Source organism: Gymnoscopelus braueri (genome assembly GCF_963280865.1).
Source record: "Gymnoscopelus braueri genome assembly, chromosome: 14".
In the NCBI taxonomy this organism is placed as follows: Eukaryota; Metazoa; Chordata; class Actinopteri; order Myctophiformes; family Myctophidae; genus Gymnoscopelus; species Gymnoscopelus braueri.
The window spans coordinates 540244-559054 of record NC_137619.1 but is presented as its reverse complement, the minus strand read 5'-3'; the positions used below and the strand labels follow the sequence as shown (position 1 = coordinate 559054).

Below are 18811 nucleotides of genomic sequence, written 5' to 3'. Positions count from 1 at the left end.
CGACGGTGCTGCAGTGGAAAGGGTCAGCGAGTTCAAGTTCCTCGGAGTACACATCGAGGAGGACCTCAAATGGGAGACGCACACCACACACGTGAGGAAAAAGGCTCAGCAGCGACTGTACTGGCTCCGCCGCCTGAAGAAGCTCGGAGTAGGACATCGCATCCTCAGGCTGTATTACAACAGTTCTGTTGAAGGCATCCTAACAGGCTGTGTCACGGCCTGGTACGGGAACTGCACTGCCCGAGAAAAGATCAGCCTACAGCGAGTAGTGCGATCGGCAGAGCGGATAATGGGAATCGAGCTCCCAGCGCTCCAGGAACTGTACAAAAAGCGGTGCGTGGTCAAAGCCAAGCGCATCATCAAGGACAAGCACCACCCAAGTCACAGACTGTTCAAACCCCTACAACGACCGCGACCGGGCAAGGGGCTCTACCGCAGTATCAAGAGTTCCACCACCAGGTACTGGTGTAGTTTTAATCCGGCTGCTGTCAGGATGCTGAATGAGGCATAAGCCTTGTTCAGCAGCCTGACAGCAGGCGGTGAAAAAAAAAAAAAAACTTTTCTGGCTCTTCATGAACACACCTGTGGATTATACCAGGGACAGTGACTTGGACTTAGCTCCCCCTCGGACACACCTGTGGACTACACCAGGAACAAATGACTTTTTTGTTGCACTCCCTCATGGAGCTACTTGCGGATTATACTAGGGTCAATCCACCCTAGGTGGACACGCACTGACCTTTTGCACCTTAATCCCATGTATAACATACTGACTTTTTTTTTGGTCTTTTTTTTATTGTGCTCTTTTTTTCTCTAAGCACCTTAACGTCCATATGTATATCATGCACAGTATAAGTATAACATGCACAGTATACATACATTGCTGCTATGCTCAGGCACCTTAGTTTTTTATTATCTCAGGTACTTTGTAAATATGTAGATAACTTGTCTGGCCTTCTGTTGCTCTCTTGTTTTGATCTCCTTCCCACCTGCCCCCCACCCTCTTCTTCTCCCCCCCCTCTTCTTTCTATGGAAATTAACGTTGCGATGGGAACGATGTACAAAAACGAATTTCACCCACTTTTTTACCTTGTAAACCTGTGATGTGACAATAAAACTGATTCTGATTCTGATTCTGATTCTCAGTGCTGTATTTACAAACACACCCCAGATGTGTTTCCTCTCATGCCACATCTTACTGGAATATGTCATGACTTTAATTTACACTGAAATAAAACTCCTCACAATCATGACTTTAAACTAAACTAAGTCTTTTCAGACACTAAACTGGTTTGGTTATATGATTCGAATTGTCATTAATAAAACTTAATTTTATTCCAGAAATAAGTTTATCTACTAATTCCAAACACAATACTTCAACAACAATAGTGATTAATTTCAGTCCTTTTAAAAAAAGAAAAAACCTCACATACTGTATTTCACAAGCATGCTGTTATTATACAATACACTTTACTACTTCATATGGAGGTAGGTCATACAAAATAAAAGCCTTTCAATTGTAAATAAGGCCATTGTAAATAATACCAATACAGGCATAAAACAGGTGAATTTCACAATAAGACACAGAGGATGTCTCATCACTTTGACAAAACCTATTAGTGTTTTTTACACTTTATCTAAACTTGTGTTTCACAACCTGTGATGACAGTTTGATTATTATTATTACCCTTATTATTATTATTTTTTAACAATTATCAACATCATCATCATTACTATTATTATTATTGGCGTAATCAATGTAGTGATCTGTCTGTCTGTCTGTCTGTCTGCCTGCCTGTCTGCCTGCCTGCCTGTCTGCCTGCCTGTCTGTCTGTCTGCCTGTCTGTCTACCTGTCCGTCTCACTGATAAACAGTCATACCAGAGCCTCATAAAAAGCTGTATTCATATTTCATCTCCATGGATCCTATTGTTCTGCTTCACTCTGGACTAAAGTGAGTGAAATGCTTTGTTTCTCCAATGAGTCTGATCACATATTTAACTTGATCAATCTGTGATCAGACTAAACTAATACTTAATAAAGTTATGTTCATATAATATAATGTAATATAATGTAATGTAATGTAATATAAGGTCTTTCATTATGTCCTGTATGTACTTCCAGACATTAAACAGTTAACATAGTGAGTTGTGCAGCAGTAGTCTGGGAGGCTTCGGCTCAAAGCCTGGACAGCAGGGGCGCGGCCACTGCTTTCTGATTCAAATCAACAGCCAATGAAGAAAAGGGGGCGGGATCCACATTCAGTTGGTGTTGCATGTAAATAGGAGCGACGGGAAGCAATTTCCCCTTGAGAAATTGCGGCCGCCTCTGTTGTGTACTGCTGTTTGCCTCTCGTCAGACTTTTTAGACGAGTTGCACAGCTCTCAGACCGGTAAGAGGCGTGTCCGCTCAGATTCTGAGCGTAAGCTACATCCCGTCCACAAATACCAGGGCTTTGGCCCAGAAGTTCCTCGCCCCTCCCGTTTGTATGCGAGAGCTGGCGAAAACCTCTGGGAACTCAGATTAGTGCAGCAGAGACAGAAACAATGTTTTTTAACACATTAAACCCACAATGCAACACCTACGTAGAGACAGACAACCCTAGGGTTGAGGGTAGATGTTCTGATCTAAAGCAGGAGCATATGAAGGGACAGTTCAGTTTACTCTGATGACAGAGGAACCAGTGAGTGTTTCAGAAACACAGACTCTTTATCTAGCTTATTTTGATATTAATTGTTGTATTTGAACTTAAAGTAATGTGGTGTAGAGACCTGACCAGGGCCCAGCCCGGCCCACTAATACGGGCCGGGCTGGGCCGTTTCTGTATTTGAGCCAAGACCGGGCTCACATTAATAATATGAATAATAATAACATTATATTAATAATATGAATAATAATAACATTATATTATCCTCCTATAATTCTAGTAAGCTCTGAGACCAACCTGTGAGCCCAAAATGTTTCTGCCCGGTTCTCCTCAGTGCCTGGAGCTATTGATCTCAAATTGCGCACAGCCATTGACCATTACCATGTGCATGGAACTGTGAAGCCTGTTTTTACATCAAATCTCAGCTTATTATTACCGTTTATGTGTCAAACAATGGGAGATCACGCTGCGCAGGGTTGCCAGGTTTCGCGAGACAAACAAGCAGCAGGTCTATGAAAACAAGGCCAAACGAAGCGAGCCCTACAAGCAACAAGGTCTATGAAAAGAAGGCCAAACGAAGCACCGTCACACATATACATTGCCTCTTGGAAAACAGCCAATCTACAAGCTCACAACGCGTCCCCACACCCACCTGCACTTTCACACCCAACGCCAAAAACACACTTCCACCAATATTGCCCCTAAACCGCTTACAATAGGCGAACATGGCAACACCAAAGTCTGTCACACCATACACCCGCCCACTCTGACTGCATTCTAACGGGTGTGTGTGTGTGTGTGTGTGTGTGTGTGTGTGTGTGTGTGTGTGTGTGTGTGTTTGCGACGGACCAGGGGGGAGGCGGGCGAGTAACATGCCTACGCCAGGGAGCCACATTTCATTCTACATCGTGGCTCTGTGGTGTGTGTGTGGGTGGGGGGGAGATGATCGCATCGCACCACAACTTGGGTCCGCGGCCGTGTATGCGTGGACACGCACGTGCGCATGCACGTTGGGGAGGCACGTGTGACGTGTCACAATGTACATTATTTGTGTTTGCGACGCCCGTGTGTGTGTTCGCTACGGGCCACGGGCCGCATGAGGATGTACCGTGGTGTGTGTATGTGTGTGTGTGTGTGTGTGTGTGTGTGTGTGTGTGTGTTTGTGCGCACTCGCGTCGGCTCGCGCGCGTGTGTGTTGGCGACGGGGGGCGGCTAGATCTGTATATGCGCGGGTGTTTGTGTGTGTTCTGTGCCTCCACGACGGGATGTGCGTGTGTGTGTACACACTACACCATTGGTTCTTAAAGTGGGGTCCGAGGACCCCCAGGGGTCCTTGAGGGAGTTCCAGGGGGTCCCCAGCTAAGACAGTCTCAATCAGACAATCTCGCCATGCTTATGCTGGCTGGAGAGAGAGAGGGGGGAGAGAGGGGCGGAGGGAGAGAGACAGAGAGTTTAAGTAAATCTCTCCACCAGAGACACAAAAGTTAATCTCATCTAGCCATTACACCATGTCGAGTCTCCGAAAATCTGTACAAGCTAACGATACGGCCGTTTCACAATCTCGCCCCTAAACACGGTCGCCCCGGCTCGCACGGAACGGTCTGGGGTGAGCAATCTGCGCCTAATTGTCTCGCCCCTAAACACGGTCGCCCCGGATCGCAACGAATGGTGGAGAGCGTTTATTTGTTAAGGACGCCCATGCATTCTCCACTGTTGAATGTGCACCCTTTAAGTGCATATCTGCATGCACATAATTATATTGTTGTTAAGTTGAAATAATAGTTGTACAAGTTGTAATAACAGTGTTGTATAATTATTTTTGCTGTAGTAATCAATTCATTATAATATAAGTACAATGAATGACAGAATATATATATATATATATATATTTTGTGTGTGTGTGTATATATGTATGTATGTATGTATATATATATATGTATATATATATGTATATATGTATGTATGTAGGACGTGCAATAACCCCACGTTTGCAACTACTTTTGCCTGCGCACTTCACCGGGTATGGTCTAGTATTAATCATAATAAGGTAAACATTTTGCTCAGTGAATTTCACCCTATTGTCTCAGCATGTGTCCTAGCCTCCTAACCTCCTAGCCTGCTAGCCTGCAGCTGCACGCTGCCTAGTAGTAGTCACGTGACAAGACCACCACACACACACACACACACACACACACACACACACACACACACACACACACACACACACACACACACACACACACACACACACACACACACACACACACACACACACACACACACCAAAAGCCACACACACACAGATCTGGGGTGCGTTCGGAAATAGCGCACCGGAGTGCAATGAGGTTGGAGGTCAAAAGGGGGTGGAGCCTGGAGTCAGCAAAACCAGCTAACTCCACCCCCCTTGGGTTAGGGTTAGCTGGACTTGCTGGAGTTAGCTGGTTTAGCAGAATGTTTAAGGAGCCAATGGAGTTACAGTAGCAGGTTTTGTCAGAAGCACTTTTTAATACTTTTCATTAGTTGAATTTTTTTTAACCAACACACAGACGTATAAAGGGTGTTCAATAGCACTGATTTATGGGGGAAAAATGCAAAAGTGGAAAAATGGAGTTAGCTGGTTCCTGACAGACAGCAACGATATCCATGTTGGAGTGGATACATGTGTTCAGATGCCTGAGACCCACACACACATAAAGGTGTTCAATAGAACTGATTTATTAAAGAACATAAAGATGAAAAATGGAGATAGTTGGTTTCTGCCCGACAACAATGAATTATTAAAGTGTACGTGTGTGCGTCACTTCTACCTGTCAGACGTGTGTGTCAGGCAGTAGCCTTCTGATTGGCTACACAGCAACCTCCATGATGACATCATTGTTGTCTCTTCTGTTCCTCGCATTGGCTGCTGCAGCTGAGAGAGAGAGAGAGAGACAGAGAGAGACTTTTTTAGTTTTCCTCTGAAAACATTCCACACAGTAAACTGATATCAGTCCCAGCAGATCAGCCTCTGCTCGTACATCCACCGAGCTTTGACCAGCTACATCCAACAGTTCCACTACAATGACCACTACCACACAGTCTGTGAATGTATAATGATGAATATCTGACTAAATACCTTTAAAACAGCCCTGAAATTCACTCATGTCCATTAAAGAAAAACTAAGTGAAAAAGAAGACCCAGCACAGCGAAGGAACCCAAAGGCATCGACACCATCATATTTTCCAATTTTTAAATTTCCAATTCTGCATCAACCCTCTACACCATTTTTTGACAGTATGAACCAACACAAATTATAATAATAACTGTTTGCTTTCCATAATTTTTTCCCCAGTTCATGATTCACTTTCTGTAGAAACTTTTTTTACCCTAAAAATGTTCTGTAAAAGCCTCTTTACCTCTTTTTTTATATTTGACTTGGCTGACTCAATGAAATATTTTCTCAGAGGGAAAAAAACTTTTACCCCATTTACATGTTTAGTTTTCTGCAAAAACTGTTTCATTTCTGCCAATCCATAGTTCAAGGGATATTTTCACTTTTGGGTAATTTTATCGTCTACCTACCCAGGCTTTTGTGAGCCCCAGACCGTTTTAAAATTTCTTGATTCAGTATTTAGATTTTTCATATTAATTGTATCAGACACGCCCCCTTCATATACAAACCCATCCTGGCCAACTAATACGTGAGGGAGCGTGTTTTTTTTCCATTTTTTCATTTTTTCTTTATTGTATTACATTTGTTTAATTAAAAAAAAAACATTAAAAATAAATGAAAGAAGTAATCCTCTCGTATTAGAAGGACAATATCAGTCACCAGAACCAAGGATGGGTGTTTTTAATGAATCTATCATGGTTAAAATGGAGTTTGAAGTCACAATGGGTTTGTATAGGAAGGGGGCGTGTCTGATAAAATATCTAAATACTGAATCAAGCAACTTAGAAACTGTCCAGGGTGCTAACAAAAGCCTGAGTAGACAATAAAATGACCCACATTTTTTTAAAAAGTGAAATATCCCTTTAACAGGCTCATCATCTGACACCTATCTCCCACACCCCAGGTTCAGCACACTGAAATTAAATCAGAAATTCCATCTCCCTGTTCTGTCAGATTGTCAGCTCTATCCTCTGTCACCTGTTTTAGTTGTGACCTGGGACTTAAGTTTTTTTGCCTTCCTTTTTCCTCCCACCACCTTCAATCTGTCCTCTTCACCTCCCATGTCCACATCTGTCCTCTTCACCTCCCATGTCCACATCCCATGTCTTCACCTCCCATGTCCACATCCTATGTCTTCACCTCCCATGTCCACATCCTATGTCTTCACCTCCCATGTCCACATCCCATGTCTTCACCTCCCATGTCCACATCCCATGTCTTCACCTCCCATGTCCACATCCGTTACCCCTTGCAACACTCCCTCCCTCCCCCACTTTGACTGACACTAAGACTGTCTTCTTCAGTGCTCAAAACCTCATTATCAATGTCAGCAGTGTCAGCCTTTACCTCCACTATTCTCTTGCTGTCCCCCCCATCAGCGTTATCCTCCTGTCAGTGGTGTGTACCATGTTAGTGTATATGTTACAGGGTAATTGGAGAACCAGGGAGATTGAAGAAGGAGCGCTTGTTTTCAGGCAATTCTGTAAAACCAACGCTAGAGGGCAATGCAAGCCAGACTAGAGGCAGTGTGTGTGTGTGTGTGTGTGTGTGTGTGTGTGTGTGTGTGTGTGTGCGTGCGTGCGTGCGTGCGCGTTTGTGCGCACACGCATGCACACACATGCATTGTTTTAGTTTCTCCCAGACACACACACACACACACACACACACACACAGTGATCCATGAAAATAACTATTCTGTCCCTATCGGTTCACAACTCGGACGGCGCTGTGTCGACTAGCAGAGCATCGGCCGGTCAGCGCGAGTGCGCGCCTCCTCGGCCTCAAGCTCTGCTGAGTCGGCGCGCCTCCGTCATGGACAATAACTATTATCACGTGTGCGTGTGAACGCGTGTTCAGCGTTCCCCTAGCGTAGCTTCCTGGTTGCTACGTGGGGGGGGAACAACAAAAGACAGGTCCGCGTCGCATCAAAGCCCCGCCACGCCCCGAAGCCCTGTGCCTAAAAACGAGCGCTCTGTCTTCAATCTCCCTGGTTCTCCAATCTCCCTGTGACATATACGTAGTGTAGCCTGCAGACATGTTTCAGTGCCCAGCGTATACATCCAAAGAACGTCCAATACAGCGTATCTGATACACTGATATGCATCTGATATGCAGGAGGAGGGGCTGGGGGCAGTGGTGTAAGGTAACTAAGTACATTTACTCAAGTACTGTACTTAAGTACACTTTACTTTACTGGAGTATTTCCCATTTTCAGTACTTTTACTTCTACTCCACTACATCTCAGAGGCAAATATTGTACTTTTACTCCGCTACAATTATGTGAAAACTTTAGTTACTAGTTACTTTTCAGATATAAATTATTATATTATGAAACATACATTAACCACTTTAGCCCTATTTTATACATAGGCTATTTGAAAACAGCAGATCTACAAGCTCACAACATGTCGCATTGCGACGCGTTGTGAGTTTGTAGATCTGCTTTTTTTCAAAAATGTTAGTACTATTACTTTAGGTACTTTAAGTACATTTTGATGCCAATACTTTTGTACTTTTACTCAAGTATTCAGGACTTTTACTTGTAACAGAGTATTTCTATATTGCAGTATTGCTACTTTTACTTAAGTAAAGAATTTGAGTACGTTTTCCACCACTGGCTGGGGGCAGCAAGAATGTGGATTTCAACTGTCTGACTGTCTGAGGTGAAGGCTTTCATGAGTGGCTTGTCTTCTTGAGGTGATGATAATTAATGGTCGCTGGTGAAGGCATTCACACATTAACTCAACGACCTGTCATTCACTTCATTGAACACAGGTCACTGAAGTGAGTTCTTCATTAGTATTCAAATTACACGTCATAGCACAGCAAAACATCTTGCATCTTCATACTGTATGTGTCTTCAATGCCAAGTTAATACTATTCTGTAATAGATACAGGAATGCTGCTATTATCTGATAAGCCTAATCAGCATTTATTTATAATGGTAATAATCCATGCTTTGCATTGAATAGTTGAGTTACAGGGTGATTAACATTAGAAACAGTAGAAAATTTATCACTACAAAGCATTTTGTAATTGTACCCAGGGTTACTGTGAAACTGGGCCTGAGTGGGCCTGGCTGATGCTGTTTTTTACATTAATTAATTATATACGTGCGCGCGCGCGTGCCGTGCGTGTGGGAGGGACTAGGGAGGGAATAGTTGTGCGTTCTAAAATACAGCACTGAGCGCACTGGCCAATACAAACTAATAGGCGAGTGTGCTCCGGTGCGCAATTTCCGAACGCACCTATAATTCTAGAACACACACACTGCCTTCTGTCCATCTCTGCTCATCATCTCTCTGTCTCTCCTCCAGCAGGCTGACCCATGGTCTAGCCCCGCCCCCTTTCCCCACACCACTCCTCCTGCACTGAACGGAGTGACCGGTCGCCCCGCCCCCTCTGCCCCACAGCCTAAACATTTGTTTTCTATAGTGGATAAAAGAGTTTAATCAAACCCATCTACAGTTCATTTAAACTTTATTTTCATGTCTCTTGTCATTGTCACCACATAGCTGTGGTTCATAGCGTTAGAAGGAGAACCAGAGCTACACCTCCATTCATCCTGACAGACAGCAGACACTCTGCTATAAGACTGATCTCCTTCACAGAACAAAGGAAACATAGTCATAGTTATTTATAACTCCATGACGCTGACATCATCACACAGCCCTCTGCTCACACCAGGGATTAAACACTATTAAACCAGGGAATGAATAAACACTTAAAAACAACTCAGCAGAACATGAATAAAGAAATATATATATATAGAGAGAGAGAAAACACACTCACTGCTCCGTAGAAACTACCTCCACTCCACATGCTCACACATGCGCACCAGAGAGAGAGAGAGAGAGAGAGAGAGAGAGAGAGAGAGAGACACACAGAGAGACACAGAGAGACACAGAGAGAGAGAGAGAGAGAGAGAGATTCAAAAACTGTGATGCAGGGTGTAAAAAGAACTCAAATTATTTACTTAAGTAAAAGTACCTAATGCTGCAAAATATAAATACTCTGTTACAAGTAAAAGTCCAGAATTAAAAATGTACTTGAGTAAAAGTACAAAAGTATTGGCATCATAATGTACTTAAAGTACCAAAAGTAAAAGTACTAAAATATTTTAAAATAGCAGATCTACAAGCTCACAATGCGTCACGATGCGACGCGTTGTGAGCTTGTAGATCTGTTATTTTCTAAATAGCCTAGGTATAAAATAGGCCTAAAGTGGTTAAAGTACGTTTCATAATATAATAATTTATATCTGAAAACTGAAAAGTAACTAGTAACTAAAGTTTTCGAATAATTGTAGTGGAGTAAAAGTACAATATTTGCCTCTGAGATGTAGTGGAGTAGAAGTAAAAGTATTGGAAATTGGAAATACTCCAGTAAAGTACAAATACCTCAAAATTGTACTTAAGTACAGTACTTAAGTAAATAAAATGTACTTAGTTACTTTACACCACTGCTGTGATGACAGTTTGATTATTATTATTATTATTATTATATGTCTGTCCGTCCGTCCGTCCGTCCGTCCGTCTGCCTGTCTGTCTGTCTTCTGCAGCAGAGACAGAAACAATGTGTTTTAACACATTTAACCCACAATGCAAACACCTACGTAGAGACAGACAACTTACTGGCAGTGAGACCTTGTTCTCAGAAACACATGAACATCTGTGTCTGTGGTCAATGTTAGTTTCCTATAGAAAAATAGCCGTTGTATGTTGCACTTGGGGGGGGGGGGGGGGTGTATGTCCTGGGCTACAGAGCCAGTTATGAAGGGACTATGAACTATCTGCCAGTTAGAAGAACCACTCTGTATTAAAAACTATATTTACAGTTTATTTTTAGATTAATTGTAGTATTTCTGTATTTGAAATGACGTTAATATCAACACATTGATGCTGTCATCTAGCTGTAAGTTCTGCTGCTTCAGACAAGCAACACAACTGTTACTGTAACAATGTTAAAGTTTATTGTTAAACAGAAAGCATAAGTTACACAGACACCAGGCTGGCATTCATGTACGCACGCGAACAGCCTTTTTGCCAAGGGGGCGGGGGGCGGGTGGGGAGGGAGCCTGGCGAGCGCAGTCAGAGCACAGAAGTCAAGGCATAGACGGCTGTGTTGTTGACGGACAACACATGCACGCTTATGAGAAACAACACAAATAAAACCTGGCAAAACAGTTGCGTGCATTAACGCAAGATGAGGATAAAGCAAACATTCAGTCTAAATGTCCAGTTTGATAATTCACAACTACTACTAATACTACTTTTGTATTTGAAACTTTCAATTTCTCTAAATATTATAAACTTTCAGGACAGCCTAAGTACAAATATCATTTATGAAAAGGCTACTATAGGCTACAGTGAAGTCGGACTGAATGACAAACGTTTTTTCTTTTTTACTCTCTTGGTGTGGGGATTATCTATGGAGTTACATTTGTGTCTTTATTAACCAAACAAAAGAAAAACATTTGAGAGAGAAAAAATATAAACAGAGCAAAGAATAGTTTTGAATGAAAACAAATTAAAACAGCAAGCAAAAAATAATAATTTGTAAGCAAAGGAAATTATATAAACAGAACAAAAAACTATTTTTAATTAAAACAAATTAAAAACGCAATCAAAAAAATATATTTGCAAGCAAAAAAATATAAGATTTGAAAGAAAATAAAAAATAATTGAGAACAAAACTTTTAAAATTCAAGAGTAAAAAAATAAGGAAAAACGGTTTAAACTACATAAAACAAAATGTTTGGGTAATAAAATGTGTTGTGCTAAATAAAATGTTTTCAATGTTTTTTTTCCTCATTTGCGAATGAAAGTTGTTTTTTCTGATTGCAAAATGCCTTCTCTCTCAAAACCTATGTCTTTGGTCTCGATTTTTTTTTCTCTCTCTTGGATTTGTTTGTGTGAGGGGTTAAAGTTCAGAAGGCGGGTCCTACGCTGATAGATGTAAGACACCTCTCCATTGGTCACTTGGAGTCTGAGTGACAGCTCCCCCTTCCTTATGTAGCTTGTTGAATGCAGGGGTGGAGGTGTGTTACGGCCAGCATGGTTTTTTGATTGATTGAATTATTAGCAGTTTGCAAAAAAAAACAAAAAAAACATGAAAGTATAATGCAAGGTCAGCTAAGAGTATTTAAAACCCAAGAAAGATGACTTGTTTCCATTGGGGTCCTTTGTACTCAATTCATAGAGACATTTAATGACAGACAGATATACACTACTATGCAAAACATCATAAAAACAAAAACAAAAAAAATATGTACAGTAAACAGTTTGAGTAAACAGATTGATGGAATACTTTATTAACAGTATGATACAGAGGTACAATTGTACAATGATTGTTATAAGGATAACACAAAAAGGCTTGTTTCCATTGTGGTCCTCTGGGACTGAGGTCAGAGCTCCATCCCAGCTCTGGATGCTACACTATTCGTTACAATATTGAGCATTTTAGGCTATTAGCAATTCAGATGATTCCCTAATGTTAGGTTTCTGTTCTACTTACAGTTTGTGATCTGTATTTAAAATTGTTGTATTGTTGTTACTGTTATAGTAGGCCAGTGGTTCCCAAACTTGGGATCGGGACCCTCAGAGGGGGTCCCCAGATTAGCTTAATGGGCAACATTGTTTTCTCTCTCAACAGTAAACAAACCAACCTATACAGTATAAGTGTATACAGGGTAACACATTTCTAAAGTGACAATTTAATGACTTTTAAGACCTTTTTAAGGCATTGTGCGCTTGTAGTTCGGCTATTTTCACAATATTTATCTGTGGAACCGAGTCAAACTAAATCTAATGCCTGGGTCAGGGTGGGTGGTCCCCAGTTCAAATATGATTATTTTAGGGATTCACAGACTGAAACATTGGGAACCCTTTGAAATTATAAAATAAAGCTACATTATTTTATGTTATATTCGTTATTCTAATTAAGGCAAGGCTGAAGTGACTGGCCTATTGGCCAGGCCCATTCCAGATAGACTGCTTTGGAAACATTTCGTCTGATAGTGTGCTTCAGGCTGTGAATCCCTAAAATAATCATATTTGAACTGGGGACCCCCCAAAATAATCATACTTGAACTGGGGACCACCCAAAAAGTCATTAAATTGTCACTTTAGAAATGTGTTACCCTGTATACACTTATACTGTATAGGTTGGTTTGTTTACTGTTGAGAGAGAAAGCAATGTTGCCCATTAAGCTAATCTGGGGACCCCCTCTGAGGGTCCCGATCCCAAGTTTGTGAACCACTGGCCTACTATAACAGTAACAACAATACAACAATTTTAAATACAGATCACAAACTGTAAGTAGAACAGAAACCTAACATTAGGGAATCATCTGAATTGCTAATAGCCTAAAATGCTCAATATTGTAACGAATAGTGTAGCGTCCAGAGCTGCAATGGAGCTCTGACCTCAGTCCCAGAGGACCACAATGGAAACAAGCCTTTTTGTGTTATCCTTATAACAATCATTGTACAATTGTACCTCTGTATCCTACTGTTAATAAAGTATTCCATCAATCTGTTTACTCAAACTGTTTACTGTACATATTTTTTTTGTTTTTGTTTTTTATGATGTTTTGCATAGTAGTGTACATCTGTCTGTCATTAAATGTCTCTATGAATTGAGTACAAAGGACCCCAATGGAAACAAGTCATCTTTCTTGGGTTTTAAATACTCTTAGCTGACCTTGCATTATACTTTCATGTTTTTTTGTTTTTTTTGCAAACTGCTTATAATTCAATCAATCAAAAAACCATGCTGGCCGTAACACACCTCCATCCCTGCATTCAACAAGCTACATAAGGAAGGGGGAGCTGTCACTCAGATTCCAAGTGACCAATGGAGAGGTGTCTTACATCTATCAGCGTAGGACCCGCCTTCTGAACTTTAACCCCTCACACAAACAAATCCAAGAGAGAGAAAAAAAAATCGAGACCAAAGACAGGTTTTGAGAGAGAAGGCATTTTGCAATCAGAAAAAACAACTTTCATTCGCAAATGAGGAAAAAAAACATTAAACACATTTTATTACCCAAACATTTTACTAAGTATTTTGTTTTATGTAGTTTAAACCGTTTTTCCTTATTTCTTTACTCTTGAATTTTAAAAGTTTTGTTCTCAATTATTTTTTATTTTCTTTCAAATCTTATATTTTTTTGCTTGCAAATATATTTTTTTGATTGCGTTTTTAATTTGTTTTAATTAAAAATAGTTTTTTGTTCTGTTTATATAATTTCCTTTGCTTACAAATTATTATTTTTTGCTTGCTGTTTTAATTTGTTTTCATTCAAAACTATTCTTTGCTCTGTTTATATTTTTTCTCTCTCAAATGTTTTTCTTTTGTTTGGTTAATAAAGACACAAATGTAACTCCATAATTATCTGGCACACGTAAGTATCTGTTATGAAAGAACAAGAAGAGAAATTGTATAATGAGTGAAACGGCTATAGTCCATGGGAAACCATAAACCTACGTAGGCCTACATCTAAATGAGTTGCCATATTTACATTTCCTTACAAATTACAAATCTTTATAAGCTATATATTTCTGGGATGCATAGTAACATTGAAACTCCACAAGATATTCCTCTACAGCCGTCTGAGTGTGCCTTGACTTCTGTACTCTGACTGCGCTCGCCAGGCCCCCTTGGTAAAAACTCCTCAGGAAAAGACCATTCGCCGCACGCACGCACATTTGAGAATGCAGCTGATAGACTGATGACTGATGTTAGGATTAGGACTATATTTAGCCTATACTGACCTCTATGCACTTTACCTGTTAAATACATGAGTTACTTTGGGTGCGTTCGGAAATTGCGCACCGGAGCGCACTCGCCTATTAGTTTGTATTGGCCAGTGCGCTCAGTGCTGTATTTCCGAACGCACCCTATATGTCTAAAGTCATTGAAACAAATAATAGATATTTGTCTGGTCGTACCAGGCTAAGATGATTCCTGGGCTGAAAATGAAGCTGGTTTCTACGTTCCATTGATAAATGAGGGTCAATACGTGTGATCACAGTATTATTGTTAATCTGAGTAAGATCAGTGTGTCTATTATAAGGGTAACAATAATAATAATAATAATAATAATAGAGAGTATTACCTCTCTTCTTCTTCTTCTTCACAGTCACAGCAGCATACGTCACATCTTCACTCTGTCTGTCTGGTCCAGAGCCTGACACACACACACAGACACACACACACACACACGCACACGCACGCACACACACACACACACACACGCACGCACGCACGCACGCACGCACGCACGCACGCACGCACGCACGCACGCACGCACGCACGCACGCACGCACGCACGCACGCACGCACGCACACACACACACACACACACACACACACACACACACACACACACACACACACACACACACACACACACATTATGATGTATTATTTATATGTTATTAAACCAGGCTGATCAGTGAGTTTATCTCCATAGTAACTGACCTGGGTTGACCTTCACCATGGAGTAGATGGCTTGATCTGCTGGAGTCTGATCTGGAATAAACAAAACAAACAAGTTCAAACAGAGACATAAACACACAGAGATGAAACAACACAAAGGCCTCATTTATCAAACTTGTTCAGACTGAAAAACGGGCGTACACAGAGATCACCGTCACTTTGGGCTCACAGCCCGCTCAAATCTAAAGTCTGGTCTCAGGTCGTATAGGCAAAAAGCAATATGCACTAACAGCACAAGAAGACATAGAAACAGAGCAGAACTTGAGACAAAACAGCCCATGCAACTAACAAATGAGCCTTCTCAACAGCTCAGCAGAGTGCTGAGGATAACACGCAGGGGAGCAATCTAGGGTTAAGAACCTCAGCTTCATCCAAGACTGATGGTGTCTGTTGAAGATCAACTCTTGTCTCTGTCATGAACAAAGCTCCTGTTTCATTAACACTGAGATCAGTCGTTCAGAAACCATTTACCAATAGAGAAATGTCTCCTCGGAACCGAAACTAGTGATAGTAGCCGATCTACAAGCTCACAAAGCGTTGCTATCCCAAATGTTGTGAGCTTGTAGATCGGCTATTTTCACAAGGAAATAGGGTATACATTGAAAAAAACAACTCTCAAATAAGCATTTCATGTTATCTTAAAAAATTGCATATGCATTAATTAAAAAGGTCATGTTTTGTGCAATGCCCCCCCCTCTCACCCCCCTCACTAACCCTAACCTCAGTAAAACAACGCCTAAACCTAACCTCTAGAAACACTATGTGTAAACCTAAGAATGCCAAATCCAGATCACCTCAACACATTGTCAGGGTAGATACTAGGTTTTAACTGATTTTCATCTAATTCAAAATGGTGGGAGGTGTAAAGGTCAGAGGTCAAAAGTCAGACCATAAAGTTGTTCCGCATGAAGAGAGACGTTATGAGTTATACCTGTTCAAAGTTTTGCCTTCAATTGATTGCTACAGCGCCACCGTTTGGCCAATGGTTGTGGCTTTCATGTCACTGACCCTTGACAAAGCCCTCTACCATATAGCAGAGTTTTGTAAAATGTGAGACAGCATGGTAGAGATAATACGGCGATTATGCGTAAAACGGTGGAATAATAATAATTAATAAAGCAAGAGATGCAATTAGGGTCAGAAGGCCCTACGACCTCGGCCCCTTAATAATAATAATAATAATAATAGAGTGTATTACCTCTCTTCTTCTTCTTCTTCTTCTTCTTCTTCTTCACAGTCACAGCAGCATACGTCACATCTGCACTCTGTCTGTCTGGTCCAGAGCCTGACACACACACGCACGCACACGCACACGCACACACGCACACACGCGCACGCGCACGCGCACGCGCACACACGCACACGCACACACACACACACACACACACACACACACACACACACACACACACACACACACACACACACACACACACACACACGTGGGTAGTACCAGATAGTTTTCTCAGCAGAAGTTTGTTCAGAATGCAGCTGATAGACTGCAGACTGATGTTAGGATTATGACTATATTTATCCTATCCTGACCTCTCTGCACTGACTGCCTGTTAAATACATGAGTTACTTTATGGTTTTATTATGTATATGAAATTAAACCAGGCTGATCAGTGAGTTTATCTCCATAGTAACTGACCTGGAATGACCTTCACTATGGAGTAGATGGCTTGATCTGCTGGAGTCTGATCTGAAATGAAAAAATGGTCGTACGCCAAGACCGTCACTTTAGGCTCACAGCCCGCTCAGACGTCTGGTCTCAGGTCATGTACATAGGCTTAAACATATTTGCAATGTTATAAGTTAGGTGCTTAATAATTCACCCATATGTTAAAATGTTAGAACACTTTAACACAGTAACTGACCTGTGTTGATCTTCACCTTGGAGTAGATGTCTTGTCCTGCAGAGCTCTGGTCTGGAAAACACAGAAAACACACAATAAACTGCTTACTGTGCTCTGATGCAGACAACGGGCAGCTCTCTCTGTAATTACAGAGATAATTTCCTAAAAATATATTTGTATTATTTTCACTGCCCCAGTGGGTAAGTGTCAGGTGTGTTCTGTTTTTTTTTTTTTATATATTTTTTTATCCTGCGATTTTGTAACCCTTTTTCACCCGGTGCCAATTATCTAAGTGATCCTGGGCGCTACACTCCCCTCACCAGCCTAGGGAGGCCGAGCTCATGCCTCCTTCAATGCATGAGAGCCAACTGACCTTCTTATCACCTGACAGGGGGGAGTTTCCCCGGTAGGACGTAGCGCGTGGAAGGAACACGTTATTCCAACCAGTTCCTTTCCGCTCCATCAGGCGCCCCGGCTGACCAGGGGGAGGCAGTATAGTGACCAGGATTACTACATGTTTTTGTGAGGCTCTGCACTCTCCCTGTTTGCATCCTACCTGACAGGTCGCTCCTACCAGGTGATGCTGAGAGGGTCTGTGTCAGAACCACACAGGCTCACAACTGGGGTTCCCCAAGGCTCGGTTCTGGGTCCTCTTCTTTTCTCTCTCTACACTACATCTCTTGGTGCTGTCATCCACTCCCATGGCTTTTCCTACCACTGCTATGCCGATGACACCCAGCTGATCCTCTCATTCCCCCCCTCTGACACCCAAGTGGAGGCACGCATTGCTGCTTGTCTGGCTGACATCTCGGAGTGGATGTCGACAAACCACCTGAAGCTCAACCTGGACAAGACCGAGCTGATGTTCCTCCCGGGGAAGGGCTGTCCGCACGAGACATGGCCATCACCATTGATAATGCTGTGGTGACCTCAACTCGGACTGCGAAGAATCTGGGTGTGACCCTGGACTATCAACTGACGTTCTCGGCAAACATCGCATCAGTGACGAGGTCCTGCAGATTCCTCCTCTACAACATCAGGAGGATTCGCCCCTTCCTCACGGAGAAGGCAGCCCAGGTGCTCATCCAGGCTCTCGTCATCTCCCGCCTGGACTACTGCAACTCCCTCCTTGCTGGTGCTCCGGCATCTGCCATCCGACCTCTGGAGCTTGTTCAGAAAGCTGCGGCTCGTCTGGTGTTCAACCGCCCCAAGTTCTCCCACACAACCATCCTTCTCCGTTCTCTACACTGGCTCCCCGTAGCGGCTCGCATCCAGTTAAAAACCCTGGTGCTAGCCTATAGGGCAGTGAAAGGAACAGCTCCTTCTTACCTCCGGGCTATGGTCGATGCCTACACCCCTGCCCGACCACTTCGGTCTGCCACCTCGGGGCGACTGATTGCCTCGTCACTCAAGGGTCCTTCTGGCCGATCCACACGGTCACGACTCTTTTCTGTTCTGGCCCCACAGTGGTGGAATGAACTTCCCACTGATGTTAGGACAGCAGAGTCACTGCCCATATTTCGCCGCAGACTGAAAACCCACCTCTTCAGGAAACACTACCCTTCCTCTCTGCCTGACCTACTTGTTGTTAACTAGTTGTACGAACGCTTGTTTTCTATTGCTGTATTGTTTATTGGATCTTGTTTAGTCGAT

The 18811-nt window shown here is 42.2% G+C and overlaps 1 protein-coding gene across 1 annotated transcript in view; it reads right to left on the bottom strand.

Moving 5' to 3' along the window:
- The window catches only part of LOC308100014 (uncharacterized protein), a gene marked incomplete at its 5' end in the record, with an annotated part of 136849 nt that overhangs the window by 12265 nt on the left and 105773 nt on the right, over positions 1 to 18811 (bottom strand). The window contains 6 exons of the mRNA XM_080448914.1: positions 5454 to 5557; positions 14920 to 14991; positions 15285 to 15335; positions 16501 to 16587; positions 16954 to 17004; positions 17180 to 17230. Coding sequence (XP_080305040.1) covers positions 5493 to 5557; positions 14920 to 14991; positions 15285 to 15335; positions 16501 to 16587; positions 16954 to 17004; positions 17180 to 17230 — 377 coding nt within the window. The 3' untranslated portion in view covers positions 5454 to 5492. The remainder of the gene's footprint in view (positions 1 to 5453; positions 5558 to 14919; positions 14992 to 15284; positions 15336 to 16500; positions 16588 to 16953; positions 17005 to 17179; positions 17231 to 18811) is intronic.